This window comes from Engystomops pustulosus, chromosome 5 (genome assembly GCF_040894005.1).
Source record: "Engystomops pustulosus chromosome 5, aEngPut4.maternal, whole genome shotgun sequence".
Classification (NCBI taxonomy): Eukaryota; Metazoa; Chordata; class Amphibia; order Anura; family Leptodactylidae; genus Engystomops; species Engystomops pustulosus.
In genome coordinates, this window is record NC_092415.1 from 125,767,715 (window position 1) to 125,790,174 (window position 22,460).

The 22,460-nt window shown below is 42.4% G+C and overlaps 1 protein-coding gene across 9 annotated transcripts in view; it reads left to right on the forward strand.

Moving 5' to 3' along the window:
* The window catches only part of ATPSCKMT (ATP synthase c subunit lysine N-methyltransferase), a 105,444-nt gene extending 82,984 nt beyond the window's left edge, over positions 1–22,460 (forward strand). For 7 of the 9 annotated variants that reach the window (XM_072152973.1, XM_072152972.1, XM_072152975.1 and 4 more), the window contains 2 exons: positions 20,027–20,077; positions 22,143–22,460. In XM_072152973.1, the coding sequence (XP_072009074.1) occupies positions 20,027–20,077; positions 22,143–22,337 (246 nt within the window). In that variant the 3' untranslated portion in view covers positions 22,338–22,460. Of the gene's footprint in view, positions 1–7,619; positions 12,599–20,026; positions 20,078–22,142 lie in introns of those variants that run through there. The other 2 variants (XR_011855828.1, XM_072152969.1) reach the window with 2 other exon arrangements.

The window sequence follows — 22,460 nt, forward strand, 5'->3', positions numbered from 1 at the left end:
GTCCCGTTTTTCAGGCTCTGCCCCGCTGCCCGTCATGCTGAGAGTCATGGCCCGGGACATCTACTCTATTGCCATGAGATCTCCCCTCTCCACACTTTCACTATGAATAGACTGCCCCATTTTCATTATCCTTGCACTCAGTAAAGTCCACACCCACCTCCTCCGCTTAGCCAATCCTCTATTCTCACTAAGTGCAGTCATGCAGACTCCGCCCAGTACACCTTTATCCTCTCCGGGAGTAGAGCTCCGAGTGTCACGTGACTGCAGCTCACACTGCTTCTTGTTATGTGATTGGCAGCATGCAGCACAGAGCTGGAGCTATCATTAGTAGACACACAGCGGGCAGTGCAAGTCTCTACCTGTCTCCTCATGTATCTGCACACTATACAGGTATTGTCTGAGACCTGTTTATGGACTTCCCCTGGGCTTGTCACCATTTGTAGTCTGGCTGTATCCCTCCCCTTAGTCCAATTTAGATACTTGCTATCTTCTTTACCAGATTCCTGTATACCCTATGCCAGTGGTGGCGAACCTATGGCACGGGTGCCAGAGGTGGCACTCAGAGTCCTCTATATGGGCACCCTTGCCATCACCCCAGGGTAGAGTTTGCCAGACAGGACTAAAGGCCTCTTGCAGTCCCAGGCAGCTCAGGACCCTAAAAGGAAGCTACAATGATAATCCAAACTTCTTCTCCTTCTTTCTACTGTATTGGTGTCCTCAGGTGCCTATACAATTTAAACCTGTGAAAGAGCAGGGAGTAATAAGTTACTGCTTAAATTGTCGCATTGGCACTTTGCGAAAAATACGTTGGTTTTGGTTGTAGTTTGGGCACTCAGCGTCTAAAAGGTTTGCCATCACTGCCCTATGCCCTATGTACGCCTTCTGCCCTTTTGCCCCTTGCCCTCTGTACACCTTCAGCCCTCTGCCCTGTACACCTTCTGCCCTCTGTGCCCCCTGCCCTGTACGGCTTCTGCCCTTTGTGCCCCCTGCCCTCTGTACACCTTCTGCCCTCTGTGCCCTTTGCCCTGTACACCTTCTGCCCTCTGTGCCCCCTGCCCTGTACACCTACTGCCCTCTGTGCCCCCTACCATGTACGCCTTCTGCCCTCTGTGCCCCCTGCCCTGTACACCTTCTGCCCTCTGTGCCCTTTGCCCTGTACACCTTCTGCCCTCTGTGCCCCCTGCCCTGTACACCTAACACAAACACCATTTGTGTTATAATTCAGCCGATAGCCAGATGACATAGGGAAAGGAGATGTGAGCAAGCCGCAGGACTCGCACGAATGTTTCAGCCCACCACGACTCGCTAGGCTCTCTATCTGGTTACCAGGCAGAGAATAAATGGTAATTTTTTCCTTTTCTGTGCAGCGATTTTATTAGCTGAAGAAAGCTTGCCCTTATGCTATAAGGCAGGGGTCCCCAAACTTTTTACATAGGGGGCCGATCACTGTCCCTCTCAGACCGTTGGAGGGCCGGACTGAAGTTTAAAAATAAAAAAAATAAGAAATTACAGCGCTAGCGGTACATGCGACTGCATCCGTAATACACTGGGCCCCCCTCAATTAATTATTTAATATACTGCACCCCTTTGTGAACTATTTTATTTATTGGCCCAGTTAATGAATTAATTGGGTCAATTAATTATTAAATATGCTGCCCCCCCCCATTAATTACTAGACTGCCCCTCATAATTATTTCCTATGCTGCCCCCCACCATTAAAGGAAACCTACCACTTGAAGTGGGAGGTATAAGAAGGACATACCGAGCACCAGCTCAGGGTGAGCTGGCGCCGTAGCTTATTTTTGTTAGTGTTTTAAACCGCTGTATCGCAGTTTAAAACACTTTTTAAACTTTATGGCCGAAGCTGCTTCGGCGCAGGGAGGTACGCGCTCAGCGCATACCATGTGCACGGCTCTCCTTCACTTCCTAAGTAGCCGCGCGCATGGTAAGCGCCGAGCGCGTAGCTCCCTGCACCGAAGCAGCTTCGGCTATAAAGTTTAAAAAGTGTTTTAAACCGCGATACAGCAGTTTAAAACACTAACAAAAATAGGCTCCTGAGCTGGTGCTCGGTATGTCCTTCTTATACCTGCCACTTCAAGTTTCCTATGCTGCCCCCCCGCCATTAATTATTTCCTATGCTACCCCTCATAATTAATTATTTCCTATGCTGCCCCTCATAATAAATTATTTCCTATGCTGCTCCTTATAATAAATTATTTCCTATGCAGCCCCTTATAATTAATTATTTCCTATGCTGCCCCTCATAATTTATTATTTCCTATGCTGTCCCTCATAATTTATTATTTCCTATGCTGCCCCTCATAATTTATTATTTCCTATGCTACCCCTTATGAGGAAATAATTAATTATGAGGGGCAGCATAGAAAATAATTAATTATGAGGGGCAGCATAGGAAATAATTAATTATGCTGCCCCTCCATTATTATTTTCTATAATGGCCCCATAATCCATAATTTCATATATTAGGGCAGCCACAATGTTTCTACTGCAGTTTTTAAAAAATAATAAAAACCCTGTACTTACCTCTGGCTCCTGCGTCTTCTTTCTTCGGGCTGCTGCCGGACAGGAAGCGGTGCGCGGCCGCGTGATGACGTAATCACGTGGCCGCGCATCCAGGTTCACGGAGCGATGTGCGCCGGGGTTGTCTTCCGGCCACATCGCTCCACCTGCAATAATAGTGCTCGAGCGGCCGTTTCCGGCCGCATCGAGCACTATTCAGTGACGGGCAGGAGCTTCCTGTCCGGATGGACGGAGGCCCCTGCCCGACTGCCGAACTGGATACGGCCTGACTGACGTACTGGAGCGCCAGCCCGGGGGCCCCCAAATAACAAATCCGGATCCCGGGGCTCGACGCTGGATGGGACGGGGGCCGGATAGAAACGGTCCGCGGGCCGTAGTTTGGGGACCCCTGCTATAAGGGCTCTATGGTAACCTGCCTGCAACTTAATTTTTTCAAACAGTGGTGACAGGTTCCCTTTTAAGACTTACTTTGCTTTTCGATATGTAAAGTGTATCCATATTGTTTGTTATACTACCAAATAAAAGGAGATAAATAAAAGTGGGGAAAAATGTGAAGTAAAGCGCTGTGGAATTTGATGGCGCTATATAAATAAAGATTATTATTGTAAATGGAAGAAAACATTAAAGAGGGGGTTATATGTTTCTCAGTTGCAATAGGGGCTATTATATAGGTCCTTTGGGGGTTGGCCACAGGACAGGTGCATTATATGAGTGGGCCATTAAGGTCGATATTATACTATTTGGGGGCGGGCAAGGGGTGGGGCAGTGGGTGTGGTTTATGGAAATGGGAGGGGCTTTTGTCCCTATTTCTCTAGCCCAAAAGTTGGGAGGTATGCATATATGATAGTAACATTAAGGCAGATGGATTTGTGCTCTTCCATAGATGTCAGAAACTGTAAACAGTTACAGCTTCTTGCCACTACATGTTCTTCTGGCTCCATGCCTATGTGTGTGAGAGGCCAAAATGTTGATCACTGCAAGTTGAGGTTACAGTCCTTAATCGATCAAGTATTAAACGCCTATCCCGCAGACTGGCCTTTAATGGAAATTTACCACTGAAAAATCAGTTATATGATTTAAGTTGGGCTCGCTTATCCTCATTTTCATGCTGATACTTGCATTTATTTTATTATTCTTAGAACCTGTAGAATGAAATAGAAAAGTTCTTTACAAAAATATTCAAATGAGTGTCTAGTGCTCTACAGCGTAACAACTATCCCGCTCTGTGCTCCAGCTACAAATAATTATTCACACCTCTTTCGGCGGGTTACCCGAATTTTTCCGTTTTACGCCGATCAATCCTGAATTGCCCCGGGATTTTGGCGCACGCGATCGGATTGTGGCACATCGGCACCTGCATGCACGAGACGAAAATCGGGGTCGTGGCCGTACGAAAACCCGACGGATTCGGAAAAACCGTTGCATTTTTAAAAAAAGTGTCGCTGGACACGCGCTTACTTGCACCCGGCCAGGCTTGGTGAAGTTCAGTGCGTTCCTCTGACACCCAGTGGACGTCGGAGGAACTGCCTTAGTGAATCGCCGGAAGACCCAAATCCTCCACAGAACTCGCCGCTGGATGGCGAATGGACTGGGTAAGTAAATCTGCCCCAGTGTGGCTGAAGTCAGCGGCTCTTGGCGAGGGTTGGAAGGAGTGTATAATTATAAACAGAGTTGTGAATAATTATTTATAGACAGGCTGGGCACTTATTTGAAAGTTTTTATAAAGTACTTTTCTCTTTTACTCTACAGGTTTGAAGAAAAATAAAAGATATGCAAGTACCGGCAAGTGAGCTCAGCTCCTAATTTTTCAAAGTGGTAGATTTCCTTTAAAGAGAACCCGTCATGCAAAATAACCCCCCTAATCTAAATAGATTTTCATAAACTGCTATTAGAAAGCATTGCCTCTATATTTTGTCCCTCTACATGTCTGTAAACTTAAGCAATGAGGTCCTAAAGCTGTATGCAAATGACCTGTGAAATGTCCAATGAGTCATTAGCATATTCAAGCTGTCCAGCTTATTCATGAGTGGGAGGCACAGCCACACTCCCCAGTGCTTGACTGATAGTCTGTATAATGATGTGATGGCTCCTCCTGGTGCTGGCACCCCCTGCAGCCTGTGTGTGTGTATAGGAGAGATACAACAGCTCCGGGCAGCCATGTTATAGCAGAACATGTCAGGCACTTGTGTAGCTGATGCCTGTGTCTCTGTGTATTAGGAGGATGCAGCAGGTCAGCAGATACAGCACACACACTAGCAAAGCTTTACTATACATTACACACAGACATGAGCAGGGGGAGGAGAGGGGAGGGGTAACATCACTGTCTCTGACCATGTGACCAGCCTCATTTACATAATAAAGAAAAGATGATTTTATGATGATTAATGTATGAAATAACTAGATAAAGTCTGGGATGGGATCCATGTGAGCTGCTCCAACAGGTAGAGGTAACAGAAATAGTGACAAAGACCTGATGACAGGCATCCTTTAAGTCAGAGGTGCACAACCTTTTCCGGTCCGAGGGCTGCATTGTCTTCCGCTACCCTTCAGGAGGCTGCGTTAGTAACCAAAACCCTGGATGCATAGTACAGCGCATATTCCCCCCAGAAACCACCAGTGCATAATACTGTATTTGTAAGTAATACAGTAACAATAAGTAACAGACTCCAGAGCAGACACTGCACATACAGACGTGTATAACTGGCTGTATGCAGGGGATCTGATAGACCCCAGTACTGCAGCATAGGGCCTATTCTTATCTTTTTGCTGCCTGACGTGAAAAGAATATAACTTCTATAATACTGTAGGAAGAATAGGGAGAACGGTCCAGCACTCCAACGTCTTTAGATAAAAAATGATACTTGCTTTATTTCAAAGTCATATAAAAGCAGACACAATAGCCATGTGCAACTCTGGACATCAGAGACCAACATGTTTCAACAGAGATGTTTTTGTCAAGGTCTAACAGGTTCTTCTAATTGCCACATTTAACCTAGTGTTAAGACACTGAAGCCACTTTTCACCTTCCTGACACGGCCCATTTTTTAAAATCTGACATGTGTCTATTTAATTTTTTGTGACACATTGTACTTCATGTTGGTTGAGAAATTTAAGCAATATGCTTAGTATTTACTTATGAAATAAATGGAAATTTGGCAAAATTTTTTAAAAAAACAATGTTTTCCAAATTCAAAATGTTCTACTTTTTGGAAAGTTGGTCATATCACTAAAATAACTTGATAACTAACATTTTCCATATGTCTGCTTTAATTTGGCATCATTTTTCAAACATCTTTTCCTTTTTTTAGGATGCTAGGAGGCTTATAACTTTAGGTGCAATTTTTCAGATTTTCACGAAATTCATCAAAACCTACTTTTGGAGGGTCAATTTAGTTAGAAGTGACTTTATAAGGCCCACATGACAGAATACCCCCACAAATGACACCATTTTAGAAACTACACCCCTCAAAATATTCCATTTTGAATTTTGTTAACCCTATGAGCGTTTCATGACGGTGAAAGATAAATGAAAGTGGAATTACAGAAATGTAATTTTATCTTACTATAGATTCATTGAACACTAAAATGTGCACCTTCACAATGGGTTAAAAAGGAAAATGCATTTTACAATGTTGAGGGCAATTCCTCCTGAGTATGCCAATACCCATTTTATCACTGTACCCTGCTGTACGGGCACAGGGGGGCACTCGGAATGGAAAGAGCGTTGTTTCGTTTTTGGAGGGCAAATATGGCTGAAAAAGTTTTCATGTGTCAGGATGCATTTGGAGAGCCATAATGGTACCAAAAAAGAGGAAAGCCCCAACAAGAGACCCCATTTTGGAAAGTACACCACTTGGAGAGTTTACCAAGGTGTAATTTGCGTATTTGCCCCCAAAAGGTGTGTAGGACAGCGGCTGGAAAGGTAATAGATGGTGTATATATTCCTTTCAGGTTACTTCCATACCTGGGGTAAAGGGTTAATGCACTGACCAGAGACTGCACTGCCCTAATTACCAAGTGCAGCTGGGAGAAGGGGTTTTATCCCAGAGCTGCATACTGGGCTGGAGCTCTGTGTGAGAGACATTGCTCTGGAAGGCTTGCCAGCCGTGTGTTACTAGCCGCTGTGAGTACGCTGTTTTGCTAGAGAGGGACTTACCGATGTACAGGTAGTGCTCAGACGAGCCCGTTTTTGTTTCCCCGCTTTGTTTTATTTTACTTGCCTGTAAAGCTGCATTGTTTTCTAAATCCAAAGGAGGACGGCACTCCGCTTCTTTTAGAGTGTGGTGCAAGAGGACTGGCGTGGAATAAAAGAGATGGAATATAGGTTTAGACAACGAGGTTATCCTGATAGAGTCTTAGAACAAGCCAAATTATCTATGGATGTACCTCGTAGCAACACAACTAGTGCACAAAAAAGGATTGTCTTCTCACATCGTTTTCACCCTCTGAATTGGAGGGTCGATGCGATTGTCAGGAGACATTGGAATTTGTTAGGAACTTCATTTCCTGATGTAGAAGAATTCAGAAATCCCCCACTGATCTGCAATAAGAAAGCGCCTAACTTGCGCATGAAATTAGTTAAAGCAGATATTGGGAGTACAGTGAGGATTTCAAGACAAACTTTTCTGGCACCTAGAAAAAATGGAACTTTCCCTTGTTTAAATTGTGCACAATGTTCCAACATAATGAGAGGGGACACATTCTATCATCCTCGGTCAGGTCATCCATACAAGGTGAAAGGTTTCTTTACATGCAATTCCACTAATGTGGTCTATTTGATTAGATGTCCTTGTGGATATTTCTATGTCGGGGAGACGATGCAACGTGTATCTGAACGCATCAGTAAACACAAATCTACTATTCGATGTAAAGATATGTTTCAACCGATTCCCTCCCACTTTCAAAAATGTGGTCATACGATTGCTCAACTTAAGTTTATGGTAATCGAAAAAATTGAACAGCCGAGACGAGGAGGAAATGTTAAGCAACTTTTATTACGTAGGGAAGCGTTCTGGATTTATACTTTAAATACTCTGGAGCCACAGGGGTTAAATCGGGACTTTAATGTTACCAAAATGTAACCATGATGTGATCTTGTTTAAGTTTATAATATGAGCGATCTAGCGAATATCTTTTATTGTTCTTCTGTTTTTTCTTTCCCATAGAAACGCTTAGTGAAATAAATGAAATAAATGATGTCTTGAAGTACTGCCTCCTGATGGTCTCACACCTCGATTTGGATTTGCCGAGGATGTGACGTCAACAGGGGATCTATCCACATTAGATATAAAGAGGTGATTGCAGCATGCACATTTAGAAGTTGATAAAGGCTTTGTAAGCCGAAACGCGTTCTCTGTATATTTATGACAATAATAAATTACTGAAACGAAGCAAGACGTGAGTGCTGGGACATTCTTTCTCCAAGCTGCATTGTTTTGGCTGCCAATAAAAGCCGCAAGGAAACCGCATTACTGCTGTCAAGCCTGTCTGTGTCTCTGGACTTTGTCACATTAAAACTGACCCCGCTACATCTTGGTGGAGGATGCGGGCAGTTTCTTAAAGACACAGTACTCTTAAAGGGACGGTTGCAACAGACAAAGGCCTGACTAAACATGGAGGAGCTTATAAAGCAGCTGGTGCACTCCAACATCAACCTCCAACAAGCAAACGCTCTGCAGCGACAAGTGCATGAGGAAGTGGTAAAGATGCACCAGACATCGGTGAGAGAGCAACAGCAGCTGAACCAGTCCCTCCAGCAGCAGTTACAAGTCTTGGCTGAGAGACAAGTGACAGCTCCAGCATTGCAGTCTATGCCACGCCATTTGGTGCAAAAGACGCTAAGAAAGATGACTCCGGAAGATGACATTGAGGCGTATCTGGGTACCTTTGAAAGGATTGCCGAGAGAGAGAGTCTATCCCAGGACCAGTGGGCGGATGTGTTGGCCCCATTTTTGTCAGGAGAACCCCAAAAAGCCTACTTTGACCTGCGAGTGCAGGATGCAAAAGTTTATGCAAAGCTGAAAGGGGAAATCCTGGCTAGGCTAGGGGTTACCTTGGCTGTCCGAGCCCAGCGTGTCTACAACTGGGAATATGATCCTGACAAGCCTGTACGGTCTCAGATGTATGACCTCTACAATCTCACCAACAAGTGGTTGCAGCCGGAAGCCCTCTCCACAGACCAGATTGTGGACCGTGTGGTCTCTGATCGTTTCATCCGCGCCCTACCAGTGAGGATGCAGCGCGGCCTTGGATATACGAATCCTAAAAGCATTGATGATTTGGTTTCTGCAGTTGAGAGGTTCACAGCTACAGAAGAGTACCTGCAGGATGTGCGTAACCCTGGGAACAAAAGAAAACCATCCAGTGGTAAGACTGTTCCTATTGTTAAAGGGATGAGACTGTCTGTTAAAGAGGGTGGTGTCCCCTCAGAGGGCCAAGCCAAAAGACTATCAAATCCCCGAAGGGACACGGTGCCTGGTGCTCGGGGACAGATAGTTTGCTGGCGTTGCGGTGGTTTAGGACATGTTGCTGCAAGTTGTCCAGAACTAACTGAACCCATGGACTGCGATTTGGGCAGGCGCAGGTCTTATTTTGCAAGGCCCTCATATGCTGCCCAAAAAGACATTGTAAGTGAGCGGCAAGTGTGCCCAGTCAAGATTGGAGGGCGTCATGTGATGGCCCTGCTGGACTCGGGAAGTCTAGTGACTTTGTTGCATGCCAGCCTGGTCGACCCTGACCAAGTTCAGACCCGCTGGATGGGGGTGGTGTGTATACATGGTGATTCAAAAGACTATCCCACAGCCTTGGTGAAACTGGAGACTCCATGTGGGTCAGTGAGGCATGAAGTGGGCGTGGTTAAAGACTTGATGCACCAAGTCATACTGGGGTGTGATTTTCCTCTGTTTTGGAACCTGTGGGAAAATAAGCAAGCTAAGGTGTGTAGGTCAATTCAAAATGTGAAAAATCTGTGTAAACTTTCAAACACGGTGACAGAAGCATCAAGGGAAATGGAGAACTTTCCTTTAGAGGTCCTCGCTGGAGACTCAGAGGAAACTTCGCCTAAGACTGAATTCTCTGCCCTACAAATTGCAAAGGGAAACTTTGGTACAGAACAGTTGAGGGACCCCAACCTAGCTAATGCCTGGAAGAATGTAAAGGTGATCAATGGTGTTTCCCAAGAACCAGGTAGAGAGTTGGTGTATCCACATTTTATGGTAAATAATGATTTGCTGTATAGAGTTAAGAAAACCGACTCTGAGGTTGTGGAGTAACTTATGGTACCACAGTCCCACATACGCTTGGTATTGGAGCTGGGCCATTCACATGTACGGGGTGGGCACCTGGCGACAGAAAAGACCAGGGAACGTATAGAGCGGAGGTTCTTTTGGCCCGGTATCTATAAGGCAATAGAGGACTTCTGCCAGTCTTGCCCAGAGTGTCAAATACACACCCCTAGACCACACTTCCGTAGTCCGCTGATCCCACTATCCATAATTGAAATACCCTTTGAGCGCATAGCTATGGATTTGGTTGGGCCCCTTCCTAAGTCTGCCAGGGGGCACCAGCATATTTTGGTCGTACTTGACTATGCCACACGTTATCCCGAGGCCATCCCTCTCAGAAACACCTCTTCAAAAGCAATAGCAAGGGAACTATTCCAAATGTTCACTCGAACGGGGATCCCTAAAGAGATACTAACCGACCAAGGGACACCGTTTATGTCAAAAGTCACCAAAGAGCTGTGTCATCTCCTAAATATTGCCCAATTACGTACGTCTGTATATCACCCACAGACGGACGGTCTGGTTGAAAGGTTTAATAGAACCTTAAAGGGGATGCTCCGGAAGGTAATTGACAAAGATGGGAAAAACTGGGACCGCCTTTTGCCCTACTTGATGTTCTCTATAAGGGAGGTGCCACAGGCATCCACAGGGTTTTCCCCGTTTGAATTGTTATACGGTAGACACCCCAGGGGGCTATTGGATATAGCCAAGGATACCTGGGAACAGGAACGCACACCACACCGTAGCCTTATTGAACATGTGAGTGAAATGCAGGAAAGGATGGCCGCCATAATGCCCATTGTGAAAGAGCACATGTGCAGGCTCAAGAAGCTCAAGCTAGGGTGTACAATAAGTCTGCAAAAGTCAGGTCCTTTCAACCCGGTGACCGTGTGTTAGTGCTTGTGCCGACAGTTGAAAGCAAATTTTTGGCAAAGTGGCAAGGCCCCTATCAGATTCGGGAAAAACTAAGTGAGGTAAACTATAGGGTGCATCAACCAGGGAAAAGAAAGCCACTACAAATTTACCATGTGAACTTGCTTAAGCCTTGGAAAGACAGAGAGGTGCTGACTGCTGGAAGTTGGCCTAGAGATTCACCTAGTCATGAACTACCAGCAGTCCACATATCAGAAGCCTTGTCTGCAGTACAGGTACAGGAGGTAAAGGAGTTCCTACAGAGAAATAGAGAGACTTTTTCTGACCTGCCAGGGCGGACCAATGTCATACAGCATGACATAGTGACAGAGCCAGGCCAAAAGGTAAGGTTGAGACCTTATAGGGTACCAGAGGCTCAAAGACAGACTATTTCAGAGGAGGTGGGAAAAATGTTGTCTTTGGGGGTTATAGAGAAGTCCAAAAGTGGTTGGTCAAGCCCCATAGTTCTGATTCCCAAACCTGATGGCAGTCTTAGGTTCTGCAATGACTTTAGAAAGTTAAATGAAGTTTCAAAATTTGACGCCTACCCTATGCCACGAGTAGACGAACTGATTGAAAGATTAGGCCCGGCAAGATATATTACTACTTTGGATCTGACCAAAGGCTATTGGCAAGTGCCACTTACTGAAGCGGCGAAGGAGAAAACAGCATTTTCCACGCCTGATGGTCATTTCCAATATGTAGTTCTCCCCTTTGGTGCACCGGCTACATTTCAAAGATTGATGGACCTTATTTTACAGCCTCACAAGGAGTATGCGTCTGCATATTTGGACGATGTGGTTATTTTTAGCCCAGACTGGGAGTCGCATTTAAAAAAGGTCCAAAGGGTGTTAAACTCCATTCGAGAGGCGGGCTTGACAGCTAACCCAAAAAAATGTGCCATAGCCCTGGAGGAAGCCAGATATTTGGGATATACCATTGGGCGAGGTGTCATTAAGCCCCAAATGGATAAGGTTGAGGCTATAAGAAATTGGCCTCAACCTGTTTCAAAAAAGCAGATAAAGGCTTTTTTAGGACTAGCCGGGTATTATAGAAGGTTTGTGCCAAACTTTGCCACAATTGCAGCACCCCTCACAGACCTTACCAAAGGGTCAAAATCTGCTATGGTTAAGTGGGATGAGAAAGTAGACAAAGCGTTCCAACAGTTAAAGGAGATGTTGTGCAAAAGGCCAGTGTTGATAGCCCCAAATTTCAGAGAAGAATTTGTGGTCCAGGCAGATGCCTCTAATGTCGGTTTGGGAGCTGTCCTCTCACAAATAGTCAATGGAGAAGAACATCCTGTTGTTTATCTGAGTAGGAAATTGTCTTCTGCAGAAAAGAATTATGCCATCATAGAGAGGGAATGTCTTGCACTTAAGTGGGCCATTGAGTCCCTAAGATATTACCTGCTAGGGAGACAGTTCAGGTTGGTGACGGATCATTCTCCCTTAAAATGGATGGCTCAGAATAAAGGGAAAAATGCCAGGGTAACCAGGTGGTTTTTGGCCTTGCAGGACTATAAGTTCTATGTAGAACACCGCCCAGGGTCTAAGCAAGGTAATGCTGATGCGTTGTCCCGTGTCCACTCTCTAGGGGCACAAAGTGCTCCTCCCCACAGGTCTGAGCAGAGGGGGAGGGTATGTAGGACAGCGGCTGGAAAGGTAATAGATGGTGTATATATTCCTTTCAGGTTACTTCCATACCTGGGGTAAAGGGTTAATGCACTGACCAGAGACTGCACTGCCCTAATTACCAAGTGCAGCTGGGAGAAGGGGTTTTATCCCAGAGCTGCATACTGGGCTGGAGCTCTGTGTGAGAGACATTGCTCTGGAAGGCTTGCCAGCCGTGTGTCACTAGCCGCTGTGAGTACGCTGTTTTGCTAGAGAGGGACTTACCGATGTACAGGTAGTGCTCAGACGAACCCGTTTTTGTTTCCCTGCTTTGTTTTATTTTACTTGCCTGTAAAGCTGCATTGTTTTGGCTGCCAATAAAAGCCGCAAGGAAACCGCATTACTGCTGTCAAGCCTGTCTGTGTCTCTGGACTTTGTCACATTAAAACTGACCCCGCTACAGGTGTTTGATTCAATTATGCCCCAAAAGGGAAAAAAGGTGAAAATTTTCTCAAAAAGTCACTTTTACCTCAAATTTTTGTAAGCCACAAGGGATAAAAGAGGAAACAACACCCATAAATGTGTAAAACTATTTCTCCTAAGCACAGAATTGCACCACTTGTGCATATAAAGTGCTGTATGGGTACGCAGTGAAGCTGAGAAGGGAAAGAGGGGCGTTGGCCTTTTAGAAACCAAATTTGACAGACATCCTTTACATGTGTCAGGATGCATTTAGAGAGCCGTAGTGGTACCAAAACAAAGAGGAACCCCAACAAGTATCACCATTTTGGAAAGCACACCCCTTAGAGAATTTAGCAAGGTGTGATATGTGTATTTGTCCGTAAAGTTGTTTGAATTAATTAGGACTTAAATAGGAAAAAGGTGAAAATTTTCTTATAAAGGTCATTGTACCCCTAATTTTTTATAGCCACAAGGGATAAAAAAAAATGTAATAACCCCCCAAAATGTGTAAACCTATTTCTCTCGAGTGTAGAAGTACCCCACATGTGTATATAAAATGTTGTATGGGCGTACAGTAAAAGGAAAGGGGGATGTTTGCCTTTTAGAAGCCAAATTTGACAGAAATGTTTGACATGCATTTGGAGAACCCTAGTGGTATAAAACAGATAAGAATCCGAAAAGTGGCCCTAATTTTTGAACACACACCCCTTAGAGAATTTTGCAATGTGTAATATATGTATTTGCCCCTACAGGTGAATGATCCAATTAGGCCCTAAACATTAAAAAAGGTGAAAATTTTCCCTCTAAATGTCACTTTTACCCCTAATTTTTGTAAGCTACAAGGGATAATATATTAGATAACCCTGAAAAAGGTGTAAAACTATTTCTCCCGAGTGTAGAAGTACCCCACATGTGCATATAAAATGCTTTATGGGCGCACAGTAGAGGAAAAGAGGGATGTTTGTCTTTTAGAGGCCAAATTTGACAGAAATCCTTCACATGTGTCAGGATACATTTGGAGAGCCATAGTGGTACCAAAACAGAGGAAAACCCGAAAACCCTAATTGTTGAATGTACACCCCTTGGGGAATATAGCAAGGTGTAATATGTGGTGAATATGTGGTGTAGTGTAATACACGTGGTGAAATTAGCATTTTGAACATATAGGTGGTTTCCAAATATGATGTGCAATGGAGTCCAAGATGGAAATTGCAATTATTTCTGGAAAGTTCAGTGCCCGTTATGTGGCGCCCCTTATGAAATAATCGAGGGGTATAGGGAGCAACGTAACCTAACAGTTGTTACAATTATTCATTTTACAGAAATTAATTCACAACAGGTTGGGCGTGAATTGTGAATGTGTTGCGTATAAGAAGGTAGAATATACCAGGGGACCAACTAAACTTTTGTCACTCTGGAGGTGTAGCAGGTCTCTTAGTAGTATGTAGTGTCCATCCTAACTCCTCTTTTGGAACAGACTCTTTATTGAGTCCTACCTTTAGAAGCAGCAGAATTCAATAGGAAAATGCTGTCCTGGCAAAACACGGGAACATCTAAACCAGCGGTACTGGTGCCCCGTTCTTCTTGTCCCAATATTAGTTTTCTAATACCTTCCTCTTGAAAACGGAGAAAGGATACGGCAGGACCTGCACATTGGAACAGCGTGTAAGAGTTGTACAGCATCATCTGTACAATGTACACGGCCAGCGCTTTTGTACCATATCTTCGTTTTTCGTAGGTAAATTATCGCCGAGTGTTGCTCTTATTCACCCTAGCGATGCCCATTGTGACAAATATTGCTGCTTTTGGCTGAACCAAATCGACCAGCCAATTTCGGCAAACATGGACACAGGGGGTAAGAAAACCCCTCTGGACCGCAAGGCAAATTTGGTGGCTGTCGGGAACAGCCGCCATCCTACCCCTATCACCGTGTTGTTCTTTTCAGTGGTATCATTTTGGTGCTTGTAACTTTTTCAGATCACTTTTTAGAACATTTTTTGTAAAGCAATTTGATAAAAAATTTAATTTTTGGCAATTTTTTTTACCACGTTCATCGAGCGGGTCCAATTATGATTAGGATTTATTGTACAGATTGTTATGAACGCGCGATACCAAATAAGTGGTTTTTTTTGTGATTTAGTGTTTTTTATACTTTATTACTTGTGTACAGGGAAATGTGGTGTTTGGGGGGACTTTCACTTTCTTTTATTTATTTTTATTCTAAAAAACCTTTTTTTATTGTTTTAACTTTTTTTTTTACAGTTACTGACCTTAAGCTTGAACAAGTGATCAAGCTCAGTGTCTTACAGCTCGGTGTATGACCCCCAAAATATACAAAAAAAAGAACCCAAAATTGACAATTTTCTTTTCCTCCATACATTAGAGTTAATAAAATCTCATCAAAAAGCTACAGGCCCACTAAAATGAAGTATTTGTAAAGTGCATCTCATGTCGCAAAAAATAAGCCCTTTTATATGTCCAAATTGCCAAAAAAATAAAGATTGTATAGCCATTATAAAGTGACAATGCATAATCTGCTCTGAATGGCGCAGCTCCCCTCCATGCCCTGGCGTGTGCCCATAGAGCAGGTTACTTCCACATATGGGGTATGGTTATACACGGGAGGGATTGGGTATCAAATTTTGTGGAGTGTTTTGGTATTTTATCCATTGAGAATTTGTACATTTTATGAAAAACACATTAATTTAGTAAAAAAAAAAAAAAAATTCAAAATTGCATCCAATTTTGTTTTAACCCCTGTAAACCAATTAAAGGATTAACAAACTTCATAAAAGTTGTTTTACGTACATTGAGGGGTGTAGTTTCTATAATGGGGTAATTTATGGGGTTTTACTTTTATTTAGGCCTCTCAAAGTGACTTCAAACCTGAGAGGGTCCCTTTTTTTTTATGAAAATGTGAAAAATTGCACCTAACGTTCAAAGCCCCATAACAGCTTACAAAAATGATAGTATGTATAAAAAACCATGGAGGCATAAAGTAGACATTTGGTGAATGTTAGTTATTAGATTTTCTGGTGTTATGACTCATGTGTGGAAAAAGTAGAACATTTTGAATTTCAAAAATTGAGAATTTCTCCAAATTTTCACCAAATATCTGATTTTCTCATAAATAAATGCAAAACATACCACCAAAATTTTGTAACTAACATGAAGTACAATGTGTCACGAGAAAACAATTTCAAAATCACTTGGATATGTTAAAGCGTTCCAAAGTTATAACCACTTATAGTGACACAGGGCAGATTTGAAAAAATGGGCCGTGTCAGGAAGGTGAAAAGTGGCTTCAGCGTTAAGGGGTTAAATGCACTTTAAAAAAAATATGAGGGCTTATTATTTGCGGGATACAATGTATAGATAATTATTTTGGGGGGTCTTAAGCTTACTCATGAGATTTTATTAATTATTACAAGGGGGATACAAACAAAATCATCCATTTTTATTTTGGATTTTTAGCACTTTTTTCCCCAAATCACCGTAACGTAAAAATAATATTTTATCTTTATTCTCTGGTTCACTATGATTACTGTGATACCTCATTTATATAGTTTTTCTTATCTTTGCTTAATTTTACTGAGCAAAACCAATATTGGACAAATTTCAACAAATTTTCAGGGCCATAACTTCTGTATTTTTCTGTTGTCAGATCTGGTTGAGGGCTTATTTTTTGCCTAAAGAGTTGTTCTTTTCAGTCGTATCATATTAGGGAACTTAAAGGGGTATTCTCATCTGGGCACTTACATTCAGTTTCATTAATCTGCCATATATAAACATTTCTTCAATTGGATGTTATTAAAAAAAATGTTCCTGTGTGAAGATAATTTCTAATAAATGTAGCCATGTTGTCCCTTAGAAACGAGCTAGCTTCCTCGGATACGGCCACGTCTGATAGATTGAGTGCACAAAGAAACAAAAGGTTATTGTATATAAAATGTCCGGGAGTTACTACATATCGCACAGCTGTCCTGTGGTAATGAACGCTGAATCCTGGTGGTTTGGCAGGACTCTATAGCGCAAGTCTGGCCACCGCTGCCAGAGTGTGACGTGGTCGTATCCGAGGAAAGTATCTCGTTTCTAAGGGACAGAATAACTACATTTATGAGAAATTATCTTCACACAGGAACGTTTTTTTTAATAACATCCAATTGAAGAAATGTTTACATATGGCAAATGAATTTAATTAAATGTAAATGCCCAGATTGGAATACCCCTTTAACTTTTTTTAATCACTTTTTAGAACATTTTTTGTGATGGTGTTTGATGAAAGATTTTATATTACGGGAAGTTTTTCATGTTTTTTTTTTTACGTTGTTCACCGAGCAGGTTCAATATTGATTTAGATTTATTTATGTTTTATATACTTTATTTGCATTTTATGTGTAACTAGGGAGACTATGGGACTTTTATTTCAATTATTTAATTATAATTATAAAATGACTTTCATTCATCCGATCGCTTGTTCTAGCCATTACACTGCAATACACTTATATTGCAGTGTATAGTGTAAGTAACTGAGCTGAGCATGCTCAGTAACATAAAGCCAGGTCCTGCCAGGAGGTAGAACCCGGCGGGGACAGAAGCCGGCAGCCTCGGGCCACTCGCCGGAACCCGGGGCTGCAGCAAGAGGGATCGGATCCCCTGGTAAGCGGTCATGCTTAACTGTGGCGTGTACGGGGTTAAACACCCGGGATCAAAGTTCTTATCACAGCCCGACACCGGCACTATACTGACTCGATGTCCCAAATTCTTCTTTTGACACGCCGCTGTAGAAAGGAGTCACGTCAGAAGAAGTACCCTTAACGACCGACGTACATTCCCGATAGGGCGGTCATTAAGGGGTTAATCTTTGTTTAAAATGTGCAGCCTCCTGTTCAAAATCACTGTCCACCGGTGAATTTTGTTCAGACAAATTAATTCTCCATAAGGGAGATTTTCATACTGCCCCCCATGTACAACAGTATAACTAATATGATTCTACCCCTTACTCACACAGTAAACTTCCCCAGGCCTCACAAAGAAAGCCCCCCTCAGGTATAGTTCTTCCCTGCCTCCAGTTCTAGTTCCCCCTTGCCCCCAGGGCTAGTTCCACCCTTCCCCCAGGTCTAGACGCCCTGCCCCAGCTGGTTCCTGCCCTGTCTAGATCCCCCCCCCCACCTATCCCCAGGTCTAGTTCATCCTCTGTCCTCAGGTCTAGTTTCTCGTCCTTGCTGTCAGCAGTTTTGGGGCAGCTGCATAGAGGAGAAGCCAGAGGTCCTTGAGCTGCCTGGCTGTATGTCTTTCTTGACATTGAAAAAGAACCCACTATGAAAGGAAAACTAGTGTTGCCACAAGCGATAAAGGCAGTAAGCAGCAACAATTTTAAATTCTCTTTTGAAAAACCTGACCAGATACTCTTTTTGTAAATTTCTACATGCATTTAGGAGAGAATTCAAAACTGAATAGATCCAGTTCAGGTTATCAATTATGCCCTTCAGTTATAGAAGATTTTAACGGAAACTAAATACTGAAGATATGTTTGCCATGTTTTAGTTATTAATAATGGCAGAAATTATAGGGGCTGCTGTGCTATTTTTACAAAATAGAATGACAGAAGGGGAATAATGCTGATGTGATATCAAGTTTCTTCTGAAGAAGAGTTTGTGTGACTAATAGTCATCTTTGCAAATCTGGGTGTCACCCATGGCAGCCCCCAATAGTAACGTCCCCTGCTCGGCCCCCTTAAAAATGAAAAAAACTGTATACTCGCCTCCGACACTCCTCTTCTCCCTGGCTGGCGGCCAGAGGCATGCCTATGCATGTTGGCCATGCACACACACTATGACGTAAACGGCCACGTCATAGTGTGTGCACACTGACAGCATCCCTGGCTCCTCTACTGACCAGTTTCTAATTTCCCTTTCATCTTCAAACTCCTGAAATGCCTAGTGTATTCTCAAATAACCCGCTGTCTCTCGGCTAACGTCCTCCTTGACTACCTACAATCTGGTTTTCGTTCTATGCACTCGGCTGAAATTGCTCTTTCTCAAGTCTCCAATAATCTCACAGCTAAACCCAAAGACTATTCTCTCCTCATTCTTCTGGATCTTTCTGCAGCATTTGATACTGCGGACCAGCAGCTGCTCCTCAGGATGCTTCGCTCCATTGGCAAGTACAAGACTGTACGGTCTTGTTTTCTTCCCATCTCTCTGAACGTAAATTCAATGTCTCATATTCTGGTTCTCTCTCTTCTCATCTTCCTCTCACTGTCTGGGTTCCTCAGGGCTCAGTACTAGTTCCTCTTCTCTTTTCCTGCTCCCATCCGACAAACCATAACGCCAAGGCAGCAGGCCAGCTGTTTTGGGGTTGTGCTGGACTCCGACCTCTCCTTAGCACTCGCTCTTGCCTCATGCGTCTCAGAAACATCTCCAGAATCCATTTCTCACAATTTAAACCTCTAAAATGCTAATTGTTACTCTGATTCAATCTCGACTAAACTCTCTCCTCTCCAATATATACTTAATACAGCATCTTTCAGACCAAATGCTTCTTGGATGCCAGTTTGTGCCGTCTCCTTCTGAATACAGTTAATATTAACGCTCATTCACAAAGTTCTGAATAATGCTGCACCTCCCTATCTTTCTTCTCTCATTTCAGTCTATCACCCAACCCATGCTGTTCGATCTGCCAACGATCTTAGATTATTATTATTATTATCTACTTTAATTCATACCTCTCACACACATCTCTAGGACTTCTTCCGACTATCAGACTCTACAGTTTCAAACATGTTCTTAAAACCCATTTCTTTAGGCAAGTCTATCACACTTGCTAACTGCATGAAATGTCAACTCTTTTTACTAACCCATCCTATGCCCTCTTCCCGTCTGTTATCAGGCAAACACCAGACAGATACCAAGCTTATCTACAGTCACATTGACCTTGGACTTTGTATATAAGATGGTGGCTGATGGCTGGTTCAAACAGCAGCATTTTATTTATTAAATTATATTATTCTGTTTCCTTATAAAGAATGGCTGGAGCTCTTATAAGTCTTTTGTCACCCCTATCCTCATAGACTATAAGCTCTTGTGAGCAGGGCCCTCACTCCTGTTGTTCCATATAACCATTTCCATATGTTCCTTTGTAAAGTGCTACAGAATATGATAGCGCTATATAAATAAAGATTAGATAAAGATTAATTATTATTAAATCTTTTTGCAGGTCAGTTTTGCACAGTATATGAATATTGTCATCTTTGGAGTTCCGCAGATGGTAGGTACCGTATATATACTCGAGTATAAGCCGACCCAAGTATAAGCTGAGGCCCCTAATTTTACCACAAAAACCTGGTAAAACCTACATTTTTTTACTCGAGTATAAGCCGAGTTTGGGCTTTCAGCGCAAAAAACTAGGCTTATACTCGAGTATATATGGTAATTTTATTTTAGGGATATTATTCTTTACAATAAAGTTAATAATGCTCTTTTTCAAATGTATTTTAATGTTTTAAATCTATCTATCTGCAAGTGTGCTTTTCACCAGGAAGTACATGACATGTTTTATAGGCAGGACCAGATTAAGGGTTGCAGCAGTAAAGAACAACTCAATTAGGATAGGGCCCCTTCCAACACAATATTGTCTAAAAGATGCTACATACTTAATTTGTTAATCATATATAATGTTTCAAATATCAGTTCAAGTGCTAGAGATATTAGAAATCTTATCTTTTAGTTTTAGATGGTTTCATAAAGGAACTTGTTGTCAAGTAAAACTACCATAATTCCAATATTCCAAACAATACTGATAATGAAAGAAGACTCTATAGAAAGACCAGTATTACCAATTATTCCATAATTATAAACATCATAATTTGATTATCTTTATCGCCATACTGATAGGGCGGCATTTTTTTAATATCACTAATGATAAAAACATCACTAATGTTTAATATCACTACATCATGACTATTATCATTACATAATGAATAAATAATACTGCACTGTATACTGCAGTGTACAGTGCAGTATACTACTAGTAGTAGTTCTGCACAGAGTTACAGTAGACATCCCCAATGTTGTCTCTTACCTTTGGTCTGATCTTCCAGGTGACTTCTCCCAGCCAGGACACACTCTGCAAATTTATATATTCCCCACATATATCACACCCTTCACACCACAATTGACCGCACTGTGCCCCTACATAATAAATACCCCTCATACCACAACTGACACAATTGGGCACATTTACTTACCCCATCACCGGAGTTCAAAGAAAGTGCATTGTCAGACTCAAATGCACTGTGCCGTGATTCACTAAGATCGTGCGCCCAATATCATGATTGTGTCGCTTCCCCGCTCAGGTCTGACAGAGTTCACCATCTTTTTAGTGGTGCATGTCAGGGCTAGGGCTTGCGATACAATTTGAAAGTTGAATCCTGGGCTCAATCTGGCATGCATCCTAAATTGTGTCGCATGGAAGCCACCACAGCTGCGCCAAAAAAGGGTGACAAAGCGACAGAATTGCAATGCACCCGCTACTTTATTATATATCTTGTAGTTTTATCTGCATATTAAACTACATGTTTGTTATTTGCACTCAAGCACTTTTTTTTTGTAATAGATATAATGATTCACTTTATTCTGTACTGCATACTTGCACTTTAAGACACACCTCCTTAAATGTTTTCCATACGATGTTTCCTTTATATACCCCCTATGGGTCACTTGCTTGAAAAAGGTGATTTTGAACCTTGGAGTGCTGCCCACTTTTTCCAAATATCTATCTATAGATATAGAGAGAGATAAGAATTGGCTTAGGCAGAGGTAGGCACATTTGAGAGACCTCTACACATTGAGGATTTAAGAGACCATGGATTTAAGAGATATGGATATGGACATAGACGGAGCCAGACTGTGCTTTAAAAAAAAATACAAACAAAAATCCAGTCTTTATTTGACAAAAGGCAGAACACAAAACCTGCTTGTTGGAGCTCTAACTAAACATAAGTAAAACCTCACTGTACCAGGTCCTGGGAAAATCATGGAAAAAACTTAATGGTGTGTTTGCAACCCTAGACTTTGTGATCTCAACTCCCACAAGCATGCAAGTTTAGGGAGAGAGAGAGACCACCAGTCTGCACCTTTTTATGCACATGCTTCAGATGTACCTGACTATGCAGCACTGTGGTCCAAAATCTGGAGATATAAAGCCAGATCTATTCTAAATATACATTTTAAAACAAGCAAAGTAGTTTAAAATGTTTAAATGAAATAACCTTTTTTCAGTTATTTTCATCAAACCTGAAAATGGTAATTATGAATTGTTTTGTTGCCTTTAGATGCCACAACTGGAGAAGAAACTTCAAATGGAGTTATCCGTCAGTGCAACAGTTATCGCCTGCCGTTTTCCTTTTCCATGTTGGACCCCTGACAATATTTTTGGACAGGGAATAGACACTGTGTGGGTCTACAACATGAAGAAATTGAATGAAAGTGGTATAAACAGGATCAGTGGCCAAATTCAAAGTAGTTGAAGAAATGAAATGCTAAACACAATATTTGAATTTATAGCAATTCCTCGGAGCTTTCTTCTTTGATCACATGCAACAGTTTTATTCAAACAGACTAACAGATCAATAAAAAGCGAGTTAATTTCA